At 53.2% G+C, this 16,646-nt stretch overlaps 1 protein-coding gene across 1 annotated transcript in view; it reads right to left on the reverse strand.

Moving 5' to 3' along the window:
* The window catches only part of AGRN (agrin), a 77,116-nt gene that overhangs the window by 45,745 nt on the left and 14,725 nt on the right, over positions 1–16,646 (reverse strand). Inside the window, exons 6-9 of the mRNA XM_056508452.1 lie at positions 16,356–16,562; positions 9,502–9,723; positions 4,421–4,615; positions 1,051–1,251 (exon numbers count right to left, since the gene is read on the reverse strand). Of these exons, the coding sequence (XP_056364427.1) occupies positions 1,051–1,251; positions 4,421–4,615; positions 9,502–9,723; positions 16,356–16,562 (825 nt within the window). The remainder of the gene's footprint in view (positions 1–1,050; positions 1,252–4,420; positions 4,616–9,501; positions 9,724–16,355; positions 16,563–16,646) is intronic.

Consider the following 16,646-nt stretch of genomic DNA (forward strand, 5'->3'; position numbering starts at 1 on the left):
CCAGAATATTTCAGGAGACAAAGCCCTGTCTTGGTTTGAGGACATGCACGGACTCATCCAAATTTGGGTCAGGGCTGGGATTTGGGACTGGAAGTTGGGTCAGGGCTGGAATTTGGGGTTGGAAGTTGGGTCAGGGCTGGAATTTGGGGTTGGAAGTTGGGACAGGGCTGGAATTTGGGACTGGAAGTTGGGACAGGGCTGGGATTTGGGGTTGGAAGTTGGGTCGGGGCTGGAATTTGGGGTTGGAAGTTGGGACAGGGCTGGGATTTGGGGTTGGAAGTTGGGGTAGGGAAAGGTTTGAAATCCCTGAACGTTGTGGGTGATGTGAAGCTGGGGCAGGGATGAGATTTGGGGTGGAATTTGGGGAGGGGAGAGAATTTGGGGTTGGAATTCATAGCGGGGTTGGAATTTGGGACAGGGCTGTGATTTGGGGCTGGAAGTTGGGGTGGGGAGAGAATTTGGGGCTGGAAATTGGGGTGAGGAGAGGATTTGGGGTTGGAATTCATAGCGGGGCTGGAATTTGGTGCAGGGCTGGAATTTGGGGTGGGGAGAGAATTTGGGGTTGGAAATTGGGGTGAGGAGAGGATTTGGGGTTGGAATTCATAGCAGGGTTGGAATTTGGGGCAGGGGTGGGATTTGGGGTTGGAAATTGGGGTGGGGAGAGAATTTGGGGATTGAAATTGGGGTGAGGAGAGGATTTAGGGTTGGAATTCATAGCAGGGTTGGAATTTGGGACAGGGCTGGAATTTGGGGCTGGAAGTTGGGTGAGGAGAGCATTTGGGGTTGGAATTCATAGCGGGGTTGGAATTTGGGACAGGGCTGGGATTTGGGACTGGAATTTCAGACAGGGCTAGGATTTGGGGCAGGGCTGGGATTTGGGGCTAGAATTCGGGGCGGGGAGAGAATTTTGGGTTGGAATTTGGGGCAGAGCTACGATTTGGGGCTGGAATTCGGGGCGGGGCGAGAATTTCCTGTTCGCTGCCGATATTTAACCACGACAAAGGAACCTCCCACTGCTCCCCTCCCGGCCCAGCGCCGGCCCCAACCCACCGTCCTCGCAGGGCCCCATCCTGGCCACCTCGATGCTCTTCTGCTGCTGGCACGAGGCCACCTGCAGCTGGCAGGGGCTGCCGTAGGTGACGCCGTCGGAGCCGCAGACGGGGGCCGGGGGCTGGCGCTCGCAGCGCGGGCACAGGCACTGCCCGCCCACGCAGCGGCTGCCAAAGGAGCACACGGAGCCACCGCAGGACTCTGGGGACAGGCAGCGACACGGGAGGGACAGTCAGCCACCGCCGCGGGCGTGGCACGCAGCTGGGGTGGCATTGTCGCGTTATTGGCACGTTATTGTCGCGTTATTGTCACGCTGTTGTTGGGGTATTGTGGCTTGGGTTGTAGTACAGGATGTGGCCAGAAATGTGAATTCTGTCCCATCTCCTGGCACATATTATCTGCTCATGGGCCACCTTTAAACCAGCTGGGCAATCATCTTTATCTTCCCACAGCCCATCCTCCCTCCAGGAGATATCTCCTGTTCATGGGCTGTGTGTTAAAATGAGCTGGGGCAGTGATTTTTATCTTTGGGGATATCTCCTGTTAATGGGTCATTTGTTAAAAACCAGCTGGGGCAGTGCCCCTGATCTCCTGGCACACATTATCTGCTCATGGGCCATCTCTAAACCAGCTGGGCAATCATCTTTATCTTCCCACAGCCCATCCTCCCTCCAGGAGATATCTCCTGTTCATGGCCAGTGAGTCCCAGGGCATGACTGATAAAATTCCATCATCCCATGGGAGATGCTCCAGCCAGGGGAGCAGCCAAGCCTTTCCTACCCAGATAAAAACTGAGATTTTGGACACCAAGGAACCTTCTTTCCACTGGATTCCAGAGGAAAGCCAGACCTTTCCACATCATCCCTGGAGCTTCAGAGGAAACTGCACCTTCTCCAGGAGCACTGCTCCAGCTGAACCACATCTGCCCCTGCAGGAGGATGCAGCCACCATTGAATGGGACTGTGCCAACACCCTGACTGACTGACGGGTGTCAGCTTGGATTCTGACTCTGGCAGGGCTGGGATTGTTCTGTGTAATGCTGCATTTCTATTTTAATTTTCCTAATAAAGAACTGTTATTCCTAATTCCCAGATCTTTGCCTGAGAGCCCCTTAATTTCAAAATTATAATAATTTGGAGGGAGGGGGTTTACATTCTCCATTTCAAAGAGAAGCTCCTGCCTTTACTGGCAGAGACCTGTCCTTTACACCAGGACATATTGGCACGTTATTTCTTATTTAACCCCAAAATTTGGGTGCCCACCCCGAGCACTTTGGATTCCCATCTGCTCTTTCTGGAAGAAAAAAAAAATCCCTTTTAATAATTTATTCTAGGAGTCAGCTGCCACCCTTACCCTGGCAGCTGGTTTGGAGGTTTTTATTCTGGTTTGGAGGTTTTTATCCTGCCTTGGAGGTTTTTATCCCAACCTGGAGGTTTTTATCCTGGTCTGGAAGATTTTATCCAGGTCTGGAGGTTTTTATCCCAATCTGGAGATTTTTATTCTGGTTTGGAGATTTTTATTCTGGCCTGGAGTTTTTTATTCTGGTTTGGAGAATTTTATCCCAATCTGGAGGTTTTTATTCTGGTTTGGAGATTTTTATCCGGCCCTGGGGGTTTTTATCCCAACCTGGAGATTTTTATCCCAATCTGGAGATTTTTATTCTGGCCTGGAGGTTTTTATCTGGAGGTTTTTATCCTGCCCTGGATGTTTTTTATCCATAACACAAAACATCCTCCCCCCCAAATTCCCAGAGGATTTCACCCCAGCACTCCCAGCCCCAGCTGGGCTGGTTTTTATGAGGCTCAAACCATCAGCAGAGCTTTTGTCCTAACCAAGGAGCCAAGCAGGGCTTTTAATTCATTAAGAAATTAGCCCAGACAGCTCAGAGGGCTGGGAGTGGGGAGGAAAGGCAGGAACAAAGAGGAACTGACCCCAGGGGAGGGAGGGGATCAAACAGAACCGTGCTCTGCTTCTCCTGCTGCCTGTTAACACATTTTTATCCTAATTCCTGACTCAGCCCCATGGACATTAATCCAATTTTTGTGCTCAGTTCAGACAAATAACAGAGGGAGCACGTCCAGGGAGGGGGAAAACAAAGCTGGGGCTGAAATGGTGCTGGGATAGCCCCAAAACCCCAAAATATTCCAAATGGAAAAGGGGAGATTGCTCAGGTAAGGTGAGTGTCCAAATCAATGGGATTAAAAACTGTCTCAAAATCCCAAATTATTCCAAATGTAAAAGGGGAGATCACTCAGGCAGGGGTGTGTGAGTGCCCAAACCCATGGGATTAAAAAGATGCCTCAAAATACTAAATTATTCCAAGGGTAAAAGGGAAAATCACTCAGGCAATGGTGAGTGAGTGCCCAAACCAGCTGGAGCAAAAAAGCTGCTGGGAGAGCCTCAAAATATGAAATTATTCCAAATGGAAAAGGAGAAATCATTCAGGAAAGGGTTTGTGAGCACCCAAACCTCCAGTGCAGCCTCAAAATCCCAAATAATTCCAAATACAAAAGGGAAAATCACTCAGGCAATGGTTTGTGAGCACTTAAACCTCCAGGAGAACCTGAAAATCCCAAATTATTCCAAATGTAAAAGGGAGAAATGAAATCACTCAGGCAAAGGTTTGTGAGCACTTAAACCGTCAGGAGAACCTCAAAATACCAAATTATTCCAAACATAAAAAGGAAATCAGTCAGGCAAGGGTTTGTGAGCACCCAAACCTCCCGGAGAGCCTCAAAATACTGAATAATTCCAAATAAAATACTGAAAATCGCCCAGGCAAGCACCCAAACCCAGGGGATTAAACGGAGGGGGGCGGGCACCCTGTCCCTGTGGGTGACACAGGGGGCACAGGGGGCACAGGGGACACTGGGGACAGAGGTGACACAGGTGACACAGGGGACACAGGGGACACAGGGGACACGGGTGACACAGGTGACACAGGGGGCACAGGGGACAGAGGGGGCACGGGTGACAGAGGTGACACGGGGGGGCTGTGGCACAGGTGACACAGGGGGCACGGGTGACACAGGTGACACAGGGGACACAGCTGACACAGGTGACACAGGGGGCACAGGGGGCACAGGTGACACAGGTGACACAGGTGACACAGGTGACACGGGGGAGCTGTAACACAGGTGGCACAGGTGACACGGGGGGGCTGTGGCACAGGTGACAGAGGTGGCAGAGGTGACACAGGTGACACAGATGACACAGGGGGGCTGTGGCACAGGTGACACAGGTGACACAGGGGACACAGGGGACACAGGGGACACTGGAGGCACAGGTGACACAGGTGACACAGGGGGGCTGTGGCACAGGGGGCACAGGTGACACAGGTGACACAGGTGACACGGGGCTGTGCACTCACTGCAGGGGCCCTGCGAGGCCACCAGGATGTCCCTCTGCTGGGTGCAGGCGCGCACGTGCAGCTCGCACTCGCTGCCGTAGGTGCGGCCGTCGGAGCCGCACACCGGCCGGGCCGAGGGCACGCACTCGCTGGGGCACACGCAGCGCCCCGACTCCGCCTCGCAGATGGCACCGAACCGGCACTGCCCGCAGCGGTCTGGGGGGAAAAGGGAAAATCAGGGTTAAAGGGCACAGAAGGAAATGCTGGATTGTTAGAGAATGGTGCAATTGTCCAGGTTGGGGTTTAAGCTCAGCTTTAAGCATCCAATCTCTGCCTCACAGATGGCACCAAACTGGCACTGCCCGCAGCGGTCTGGGCACAGAAAGGGAAAAATCAGAGTTAAAGTGGCACAGAAGGAAATGCTGGATCACTGAAAAATGGTGGAGCTGTCTAGGTTGGGGTTTAAGCTCAGCTTTAAGCACACCCGTCTCTGCCTCACAGATGGCACCAAACTGGCACTTCCCACAGTGGTTTGTGTAGAGAAAGGGCAAAAATCAGGGTTAAAGTGGCACAGAAAGAGGTGATGGATCACTGCAGAATGGTGGAGTTGTCTAGGCTGGGGTTTAAGCTCAGCTTTAAGCATCCAATCTCTGCCTCACAGATGGCACCGAACTGGCACTGCCCGCAGCGGTCTGGGCAGAGAAAGGGCAAAATCAGGGTTAAAGTGGCACAGAAGGAAATGCTGGATTGTTGGAGGATGGTGCAATTGTCCAGGTTGGGGTTTAAGCTCAGCTTTAAGCACCCGATCTCTGCCTCACAGATGGCACCGAACTGGCACTGCCCGCAGCGGTCTGGGCGGAGAAAAGGACAAAATCAGGGTTAAAGTGGCACAGAAGGAAATGCTGGATCACTGAAAAATGGTGGAGCTGTCTAGGTTGGGGTTTAAGCTCAGCTTTAAGCACACCCGTCTCTGCCTCACGGATGGCACCAAACTGGCACTTCCCACAGTGGTTTGTGTAGAGAAAGGGCAAAAATCAGGGTTAAAGTGGCACAAAAGGAGGTGATGAATGGTTGCAGATTGGTGGAGTTGTCTAGGCTGGGGTTTAAGCTCAGCTTTAAGCATCCAATCTCTGCCTCACAGATGGCACCAAACTGGCACTGCCCGCAGCGGTCTGGGCAGAGAAAGGGCAAAATCAGGGTTAAAGTGGCACAGAAGGAAATGCTGGATTGTTAGAGAATGGTGGAGTTGTTCAGGTTGGGGTTTAAGCTCAGCTTTGATGGAATTGTCCAGGTTGGGGTTTAAGCTCAGCTTTAAGGGACACCTTCCAAACCAGGCACTTCCAGATTGTCTGGGCAACCTCTCCAGCCTCCCAGCTAAAATTCCCCTTCCACCTTCCTAAAATCCCATCTAAATCTCCTAATGCAGCTCTGAACCCCAGCAATGCAGAAATCAAAGCTGCTGCACTCTCCTCCCCCAGCAGGGAGGAAGGGATGCAGGATCAGGGAGAGGCTGGGAGGGAAAAAGGCAAAAACTCCTCCTAAAAGCCACCAGGGCCAGCAGAAAAGAGCTGAAATGTCACTGTCACTGTGCCTGTTCATGCTGAAGAGGTGGCAGGGAGCACGATCAGCAGCAATAAATCAGCCACTCACATAAATCCAGGGGGAGAGAGGCAGCAGATTCCCCCAGGGAGATGAGGTGGGAGGGGAGATTTCACCTCCAGCTCGGTTGTTTTGCTGGATGCAGGTGCTGACACCACACCTGACACTCTCCCAGCCAGGCTGGGGGCACAGAAAATCTTGGCTTTTTATATAAAAATCGCTCTCCAAGCAGCCAGCACATCCCCTGGCTCCTGGGGATTCACTGATTCCTCCTCTCCTGCCAGGAATTTGGCTCCAAGGTGCTTTTCCTGCTTTTTTCTTTTTCACACAGCAGCTGCTGCCCTGGCATGGGGGAGGAAGAGGCACCAACCCCCTGCTCGGGCTCCTGCTGTTGGCCTGGAGGATTTTATTCTGGTTTTAAGGTTTTTGTTCTGGTTTGGAGGTTTTTGTTCTGGTTTGGAGGGTTTTGTTCTGGTTTGGAGGTTTTTATCCCAATCTGGAGGTTTTTATCCCAATCTGGAGGTTTTTATCCTGGTTTGGAGGATTTTATTCCAATCTGGAGGTTTTTATCCTGGTTTGGAGGTTTTTATCCCAATCTGGATGTTTTTATTCTGATTTGGACGTTTTTATCTCAATTTTGAGGTTTTTATCCCAATCTGGATGTTTTTATTCTGATTTGGACGTTTTTATCTCAATTTTGAGGTTTTTATCCCAATCTGGATGTTTTTATTCTGATTTGGACGTTTTTATCTCAATTTTGAGGTTTTTATCCCAATCTGGAGGTTATTATTCCGGTTTGGAGGTTTTTATTCTGGTTTGGAGGTTTTTATCCTGGTTTGGAGGTTTTTATCCCAGTCTGGAGGTTTTTTGTCCGTGACACAAAACAACAACAAGAACAAAACAACAACCTCCAATCCCAATCTCAGCACAGGGACCCTTGTTCTTCACTCGAGTCCCTTTTGAGGACACAGGCCATGAACAAAACAACAACACAACGTCCCCAGCCTGTCTCTGACCACAGGGCCCTTGTCTTTCACCCTCGTGTCCATCTTGAGGTCACAAGCCAATAACAACAAAGCAACACCCAAAACAACAACGACAAAACGACAAAAACGACAAAACAAGAAAACATCCCCACAGGGATGTCTCACCACAAGGCCGCTTGTCCTTCATCCTGGTGTCTCTTTTGAGGTTACAGGCAAACAACAACAAAAGAACACCAAAAACAACAACAAAAAAATCCCCAAAACAACAATCCCAGCTGTTGTCTCACCGCAGGGCCCCTGAGGCTGAGGCTGATGTCCCTCTGCAGCGCGCAGGCCATGAACAACAACAACAACAACACAACAACAAAACAGTGACAAAACAACACCACAAACAACACCAAAACCAACAAAAAACCCCAAAACAACTCCAAAAAGGACCCCCAGCTGTTCTCTCACTTCAGGGCCCTTGTGGCTGAGGCCAATGTCCCTCTGCAGCGCACAGGCCATAAACAACAACAACAGAACGACAAAACAACACCAAAACCAACAATCCCGTCTGTTGTCTCACCACAGGACCCCTGTGGCTGAGGCTGATGTCCCTCTGCAGCGCACAGGCCATGAACAACAACAACAACAACAACAACAACACAACGACAGAACAACAACAAAACAACACCAAAACCAACAATCCCGTCTGTTGTCTCACCGCAGGGCCCCTGTGGCTGAGGCCGATGTCCCTCTGCAGCGCACAGGCCATGAACAACAACAACAACAACAACACCACAAGGACAAAACAGCAACAAAACAACACCAAAAACAACACCAAAAACAACACCAAAAACAACAGAAAACCCCGAAACAACCCCAAAACAAGACCCCCAGCTGTTGTCTCACTGCAGGGCCCCCTGAGGCTGAGGCCAATGTCCCTCTGCAGTGCGTAGGCCATGAACAACAACAACAACAAAACAACAACAAAACAGCAACAAAACAACACCAAAACCAACAGAAAATCCCGAAACAAGCCCAGAAAGGACCCCCAGAGGTGTCTCACCGCAGGGCCCCTGTGGCTGAGGCTGATGTCCCTCTGCAGTGTGCAGGCCATGAACAACAACAACAACAACACAAGGACAAAACAACACCAAAACAACACCAAAAACCCTGAAGCAACCCCAGAAAGGACCCCCAGAGGTGTCTCACCGCAGGGCCCCCTGTGGCTGAGGCCGATGTCCCTCTGCAGTGCGCAGGCCATGAACAACAACAACAACAACAACACAACAACAAAACAGTGACAAAACAACACCACAAACAACACCAAAACCAACAAAAAACCCCAAAACAACCCCAAAACAAGACCCCCAGCTGTTGTCTCACCGCAGGGCCCCTGAGGCTGAGGCCAATGTCCCTCTGCAGCGCGCAGGCCATGAACAACAACAACAGAACGACAAAACAACACCAAAACAACACCAAAAACAACAAAAAAAGCCCCAAATCAACAATCCTGTCTGTTCTCTCACCACAGGGCCCCTCTGGCTGAGGCCGATGTCCCTCTGCAGCGCGCAGGCCATGAACAGCAACAACAGAACGACAAAAACCAACAAAACAACACCAAAACCAACAACAAAACAACACAAACAACAACAAAACAAAACAACAAAATAATAACAAAATAACAAAATGACAAAACGAGTTCCCCAGCCGGTCTCTCACCACAGGGACCCTTGTCCTTCACCCTCATGTCCATCTTGAGGTCACAGGCCAACAACAAAGCAACAACACAACAAAACAACAACACAAGAAAACAACAACACAACCCAAAACAATCCCAAACCAAGACCCCCAGAGGCGTCTCACCACAGGGCCCCTGTGGCTGAGGCTGATGTCCCTCTGCAGCGCACAGGCCATGAACAACAACAACAACAACAACAACAACACAACGACAGAACAACAACAAAACAACACCAAAACCAACAATCCCGTCTGTTGTCTCACCGCAGGGCCCCTGTGGCTGAGGCCGATGTCCCTCTGCAGCGCACAGGCCATGAACAACAACAACAACAACAACACCACAAGGACAAAACAGCAACAAAACAACACCAAAAACAACACCAAAAACAACACCAAAAACAACACCAAAAACAACAGAAAACCCCGAAACAACCCCAAAACAAGACCCCCAGCTGTTGTCTCACTGCAGGGCCCCCTGAGGCTGAGGCCAATGTCCCTCTGCAGTGCGTAGGCCATGAACAACAACAACAACAAAACAACAACAAAACAGCAACAAAACAACACCAAAACCAACAGAAAATCCCGAAACAAGCCCAGAAAGGACCCCCAGAGGTGTCTCACCGCAGGGCCCCCTGTGGCTGAGGCCGATGTCCCTCTGCAGTGCGCAGGCCATGAACAACAACAACAACACCACAACAACAACAAAACAGCAACAAAACAACACCAAAAACAACACCAAAAACAACAGAAAACCCCGAAACAACCCCAAAAAGGACCCCAGAGGTGTCTCACCGCAGGGCCCCCTGTGGCTGAGGCCGATGTCCCTCTGCAGGGCGCAGGCCATGGCGCGCAGCTCGCAGGCGTTGCCGTAGGTGCGCTGGTCGGTGCCGCAGACGGGGTCGTAGCGGCCCTGGCACTGCTGCTGGCACTCGCACACCGGCTCCTGGTTCTTCACCACGCACGTGGCCCCGAAGGCGCACTGCACGCTGCGGCAGGGGCTGGGCGTGCCCAGGTCTGTCAGGGGACAGCGATGGTGGCTTGGGTTGATGTGGCCAGAAATGTGAATTCTGTCCCCACCTGCTGCAGCCGGGTGGGGCAGTGACCCTGATCTCCTGGCACACATTATCTGCTCATGGGCCATCTCTAAACCAGCTGGGCAATCATCTTTATCTTCCCACAGCCCATCCTCCCTCCAGGAGATATCTCCTGTTAATGGCCACTGAGTCCCAGGGCATGACTGATAAAATTCCATCATCCCACTGGGAGATGCTCCAGCCAGGGGAGCAGCCAAGCCTTTCCTACCCAGATAAAAACTGAGATTTGGGACACCAAGGAACCTTCTTCCCACTGGATTCCAGAGGAAAGCCAGACCTTTGCACATCATCCCTGGAGCTCCAGAGGAAACTGCACCTTCTCCAGGAGCACTGCTCCAGCTGAACCACATCTGCCACGGCAGGAGGATGCAGCCACCATTGAATGGGACTGTGCCAACACCCTGACTGACTGACGGGTGTCAGCTTGGATTCTGACTCTGGCAGGGGTTGGGATTGTTCTGTGTAATACTGCATTTCTATTTGAATTTTCCTAGTAAAGAACTGTTATTCCTATTCCCATATATTTGCCTGAGAGCCCCTTAATTTCAAAATTATAATAATTTGGAGGGAGGGGGTTCACAATCTCCATTTCAAAGAGAAACTTCTGCCTTTATTGGCAGACACTTGTCCTTCACACCAGGACAGATGGGTGGCTCGGTGGTGGCACTGAGGATGTGTCAGTGTCACCGTGTGGTGGCACAGAGCTGTCCCCAAGCCCTGTCCCCTTCGTGCCAGCCTGCAAGGTCCCCATGCGTGGCACAGGTCAGGGATGGGCAGCAGGCACGGGGTCCTCAATTCCAGAAATGGGAACAGTGACAGCAGCATTGGCAGAACCTTCCACAAAGCTCCCACAGGGAGAGTTCCCTTCCCTGGAATATCCCTGAAATTCCATAGGTTTCCATAGATTTCCATGGATTTCCACGGGTTTCATTGGATTTCCACAGATTTCCATGGGTTTCCATAGATTTCCATGGGTTTCCATGGATTCCCATAGATTTCCATGGATTCCCATAGATTTCCATGGATTCCCATAGATTTCCATGGGTTTCCATAGATTTCCATGGATTCCCATAGATTTCCATGGGTTTCCATAGATTTCCATGGATTCCCATAGATTTCCATGGGTTTCCATAGATTTCCATGGATTCTCATAGATTTCCATGGGTTTCCATAGATTTCCATGGATTTCCATGGGTTTCCATGGATTCCCATAGATTTCCATGGGTTTCCATGGGTTTCCATGGATTTCCATGGATTTCCATAGATTTCCATAGGTTTCCATGGATTTCCACGTGTCCCAGCCCAGCATTCCCTCTGGATGCACAATCCAGCCCAGCATTCCCTCTGGACCCACAATCCCATCAGTGTCACCTCCCCTGGGGGACACTCAGCGGTGACAAAGCAGAGGCCGTGTCCCACTCCCTGCTGGCAGGGCCATCCCAGGGGTTCATCCCAAGAATTCCCTGCAGGAATTTTCCCCCTCACCACCACCCAGGAGCTGAGGAAGGAGTGGCCGTGCTGCTGGGGACAGAGCCAGCACTGCCCAGTGCCCCTTGGAGGGTGCTGGGACCAGGGAAGGACACCAGGGGTTCATCTGGATGGTGACAGGGACACGGGATGAGGACACAGGACAGGGACAATGACACAGGAAAAGGACACAGGACAAAGGAAAAGGACACAGGACAAGGACAAAAGGACACAGGACAAAAGGACACAGGACAAGGACAGTGCAGCCTGGAGGAGATGGAGCAGGAGCAGCCACAGCACAGCCCTGGCAGGGAGGGGAGCACAGAGCTGGGAATGAGATCACAGGGAAGGAAGGGCCAGCCCTGATGGAGAACCTGGCCCTGACACTCCCTGTCCTTCTCCAGCAGGGAAATCCTGGAGATGCAGCACATGAAATTCCCAAATCCCAGCCTGGAATATCTCACATGGAGCCTTGGGCACCTCCAGGTATCCTGAGGGGAGTTTGGCACCAATTTTGCTGTGGGTGGGAGCAACGAGGAGCTGCTGAGCTGGGCTTTAATCCAGGCCTGCTTTGATTCCTGGCCCTGCTCCATCCTGGAGGGAGGGAAACTGAGGCACAGGGAGAGCCAGACTCTCCTTCTGCACCCTGGCTGATTCCAGGGTTTGATCCTTGTGCCTGGAAGTGCTCCAGACCAGGACTGGAGCAACCTGGGATAGTGGGAGGTGATCATTTCAGATCCTCCCAACCCAAACCATTCCATGGTTCTGAACAAACACCTGACCCACGGCAGGGACCCAGGAATCCCAGATTCTGGGAATATCCAGGGAATACTGAGCTTCCTGCCAGCCCAGCTGGGGATGGCCATAGGGAAGGGGCACTGAACCCATCAGCAATCCATGCCTGGGACACCCATTAAAAATTCCCAGGGAAGAGCTCAGTCATTGCTCCACAGGGGTAAAAACTGGCAGGGAAGAGGGAGCTGGGGGATCCCTGGGGAGCTCCTGGCCCCTGGGACAAGCAGGACACAGAGCTGGGACAGCACAGGGACAAGCACTGCAGCCGTGGGCAGGAGCTCTGGGGAGGAAGAGGAGGATGAGGAAAAGCTGGGGGGGGTTAGTTGGGAGCAGGAGAGGGGAAATCCATCAGGATCAATCCAGAGTGATGCAGCACACCCCAGGGAGGGGCTGGCTGAGGAGTGGGGGGCTCCCAGCACCCACCTCTGCTCCCACTCTCCTTTGCCTGGGAGGCACAGCCAGCATCAGACAAGAGCCCAGCAGCTCCCACTCCAGCAGGCAGAGTTTGGGGTGGGACAAAGCCCAGGGCAACCTCTCCATCCTGGGGGGCTCCCAGGCCAAACTAGAGAGAGGTGGGAGCACTGGGAGGAGGGGCCCAGGAGGGGCAGAGCCGAGCTCCCAGCAGAGATGTCCGGGCAGGGAGCAGGAGGTGCTGCCAGGACAGAACTCCTTCCTCCACACAGGAAACACTGTAAAACACAAGACACAGACAAAAGAGGAAAGAGAGAGAGAAAGAGAGAGGGAGAAAGAGAGGAGAGAGCAGAGAGAGACAGGGAGGAAAAGACAGATGCAGCTACAGACACCTTCCTTCATTCCTTCATTCCTTCATTCCTTCATTCCTTCATTCCTTCCATCCCTCCTGGCCTCATCCCACCCCTCCTTTCTCAGCTGCAGCACCAAGAAGGATTCAAAACAAGGCTTGGCTGGTTTTGTTTGGCTTTGCCTCCCTGGAAAAGGCAGCAGAGAGCTCAGGGCTGGTCAGGCAGGTGCTTGGGAGGGGTTAAGATTCATTCCCTGCTCCTGTACCCTCTGCATTCCCAAAGCACTGAGCTCAGAGCTCCTTTTCCTTTCCAGAGCTGACAGGGATAAAAAAAATCTGCTTACACCTCCTGGGGATGATCTACAGAGCTGCCTGGAGCTGTCACAGGGACTCTGCAACCCCAGCTTTTGGCAGGCAGAGCCCTGGTTTTGATTCATTCCTCCCATTTTTTGCTCCTGTCCCAGCAGGATGCAGCTCCTGTGCTGGTCTGGAGGGAGGGGAGCTGGGAGGGAGCAGAAATAAAGGAGAGGGAAATGGAGAGAGGAGTGGCAGCTGCTCCAGGACCACCTCCTGCTGCTCCTGGACTTTTTCCACAGGGTGGAAATCAGGCGTGGCTGATGCTCAGCCTGAATTCCCTGCTCATCCCAGAAATTTGGGAATTTTCAGCCTCTCAAGGAGGGTTTGGAGAGAGCCCAGGGCTGCCAAAATCCCCCCCTTCCCCACCCCCCTGGGATCACTTTTCCCACAGGGACAAGCTGGGGAATCAAGTCCCAGCAGGAACACAGGCAAATGGACGATTCAGAAAGAACAGCTGGGATTATTCCCAGGGGGATTTTGGAATCCTGGCAAATTCTTTTTCCAGCAGCTGGGCCTGGCAGACTCAAAAGGTTCCAGCAGGAGCACAAAGCCAACAAAACACATCCCCAAGGTGGGATTCTGATCCCCAAGGTGGGATTCTGGGCCCTTCAGGAGGCTCAGCCCAGCTGATACCTGATAAAACATCAGCTTAAAAGCAGGACATGGCTGCAGAGGTGGGAAAAACAAACAGCTGGTAACTCATCCAAACCAGAGCAGAGGCTGCTTTACCCTCCTCCACTTGCTGGGGGAGAATCCTAAAATGCCATTCCCAGCATCCTAAGGATCCAAAGCCCCATCCTATCCCATGCTGCTGGGAAAGGTCCATGGGGAGTTCTCCTAGAGACGAGACAAAGACATGTGAGAGCTCCAGAGACAGCACAGAGGGGAGGGGAGGGTTCTGTGAGAGCTGAGAGAAGCAGGCAGGCAGGGAAGGCTTTGGAGACTGGCACTACCCGGGGGTGGCAGTGATGGATGGCAGGGGTGCAGGGAATGGGGTGAGAGAAACCAGCAGGATGCCACAGACACCGAGTTCCAACACAGAGGAGAGTCCCCAGTGTCAGACAGCAGAGAGAGAAACAGGCTGTGCACACTCTGGGCTGGCTGCAGGGACAGAAACACAACCCAGGACAGAAACACAGACCCAGGACAGAAACACGAACCCAGGGACACAGGGAACGAAACAGACCCAGGACAGAAACACAACCCAGGACAGAAACACGGACCCAGGACAGAAACACGGACCCAGGACTGTGCCAGGGACAGAAACACAGACCCAGGACAGAAACACGGACCCAGGACAGAAACACAACCCAGAGACAGAAACACGGACCCAGGACAGAACCACGGACCCAGGGACAGAAACACAACCCAGGACAGAACCACGGACCCAGGGACAGAACCACGGACCCAGGGCTGTGCCAGGCTGGGGCACACCAGGCTGAGCCCCTGGGGTACCAGCCTGCCCGGGAGTGGGGCTGGGGATCCCCACGGGATGGGGGGGACCAGAATCTCTGTGGAAGGGTTTGGGGACCAGCATCACCATGGGACAATCTGGGACCACCATGCCCATGGTATGATCTGGGGACCACCATCCCTGTGGGACCCCCATTTCTAAGGGACAATCTGGGACCACCATCCCCATGGGACACCATCCCCCTGGGACTATTTGGGGACCAGTATCCCACAGGACAGCATCCTCATGGGACAATCTGAAGACCACCATCCCTATGGGACAATCTGGGACCACCATCCCCATGGGACACCATCCCCCTGGGACTATTTGGGGACCAGTACCCCCACATGACAGCATCCTTATGGGGCAATCTGGGAACTGCCATCCCATAGGACACCATCCCTATGGGACAATTTGGGGACACCCATCCCTGTGGGACCCCTGATCCCTATAGGACAATCTGGGGACCACCATCCCTGTGAGACAATCTGGGAGCCACCACCCCCATGGGACAATCTGAGGACCCCCATCCCCATGAGACAATCTGGGTACCACCATCCCCATAAGAAGACACCATCCCCATGGGACAATCTGGGTACCCCCATTCCCTTAAGACACCATCCCCACAAGACAATCTGAGGATCCCCATCCCCATAAGACACCATCCCCATGGGACAAACTGGGGACCAGTACCCCTGTAAGACACCATCCCCATGGGACAAACTGGGGACCATCATCCCCACAGGACACCATCCCCATGGGACAATCTGAGGACTCCCATCACCACAGGACAATCTGAAGACCCCCATCCCCATAAGACACCATCCCCATGAGACAATCTGAGGACCCCCATCCCTATAGGACAATCTGGGTACCCCCATTCCCTTAAGACACCATCCCCACAGGACAATCCAAGGACCCCCATCCCCATAAGACACCATCCCCATGAGACAATCTGAGGATCCCCATCCCTATAGGACACCATCCCCACAGGACAATCTGAAGATTCCCATCCCTATAGGACACCATCCCCACGAGACAATCCGGGTACCACCATCCCCACGAGACAATCTGAGGACCCCCATCCCTATAGGACAATCCGAGGACCCCCATCCCCATGGGACAATCTGAGGACCTCCATCCCTACAGGACACCACCCCCACAGGAAAATTTGAGGATCCCCATCCCTATAGGACAATCTGAAGACCCCCATCCCTACAGGACACCATCCCCATGAGACAATCTGAAGACCCCCATCCCTACAGGACACCACCCCCACAGGAAAATTTGAGGACCCCCATCCTTATAGGACAATCTGAAGACCCCCATCCCCATGGGACAATCTGAAGACCCCCATCCCTACAGGACAATTTGAGGACCCCCATCCCCATGAGACAATCTGAAGACCCCCATCCCTATAGGACACCATCCCCATGAGACAATCTGAAGATCCCCATCCCTACAGGACACCACCCCCACAGGACAATCTGAGGATCCCCATCCTTATAGGACAATCTGAAGACCCCCATCCCTATAGGACAATCTGAAGACCCCCATCCCTACAGGACACCACCCCACAGGACAATCTGAGGATCCCCATCCCTATAGGACAATCCGAGGACCCCCATCCCTACAGGACAATCCGAGGACCCCCATCCCTACAGGACACCACCCCACAGGACAATCCGAGCCCCCTGCACCCCGCAGGACAGTCTCTTACCGCAGGGCCCGCTGTGCCGGACGCCGATGGGCGCCTGCTGCCGGCACTCGGCGCGGCGCCGCTCGCACTCGCTGCCGTAGCTGCGCCCGTCCTGCCCGCACAGCGGCCGGAACGCCCCGTCACACACCACGCGCTCGCAGGAGCAGCGCGGGGCACCGCGCCGGTTCAGGCACACGGCGTGGAACCGGCACGGCTCCGGGCACTGGTCTGGGGACAGCGACACAGGGACAGCGTGGTCACAGCCAGCCCTGGCGCGGGGGATGGGCTGGGCTGGTGGGGAATGGTGCCTTG

The sequence above is a fragment of the Oenanthe melanoleuca genome, chromosome 21 (genome assembly GCF_029582105.1).
Source record: "Oenanthe melanoleuca isolate GR-GAL-2019-014 chromosome 21, OMel1.0, whole genome shotgun sequence".
NCBI classification, from domain to species: domain Eukaryota; kingdom Metazoa; phylum Chordata; class Aves; order Passeriformes; family Muscicapidae; genus Oenanthe; species Oenanthe melanoleuca.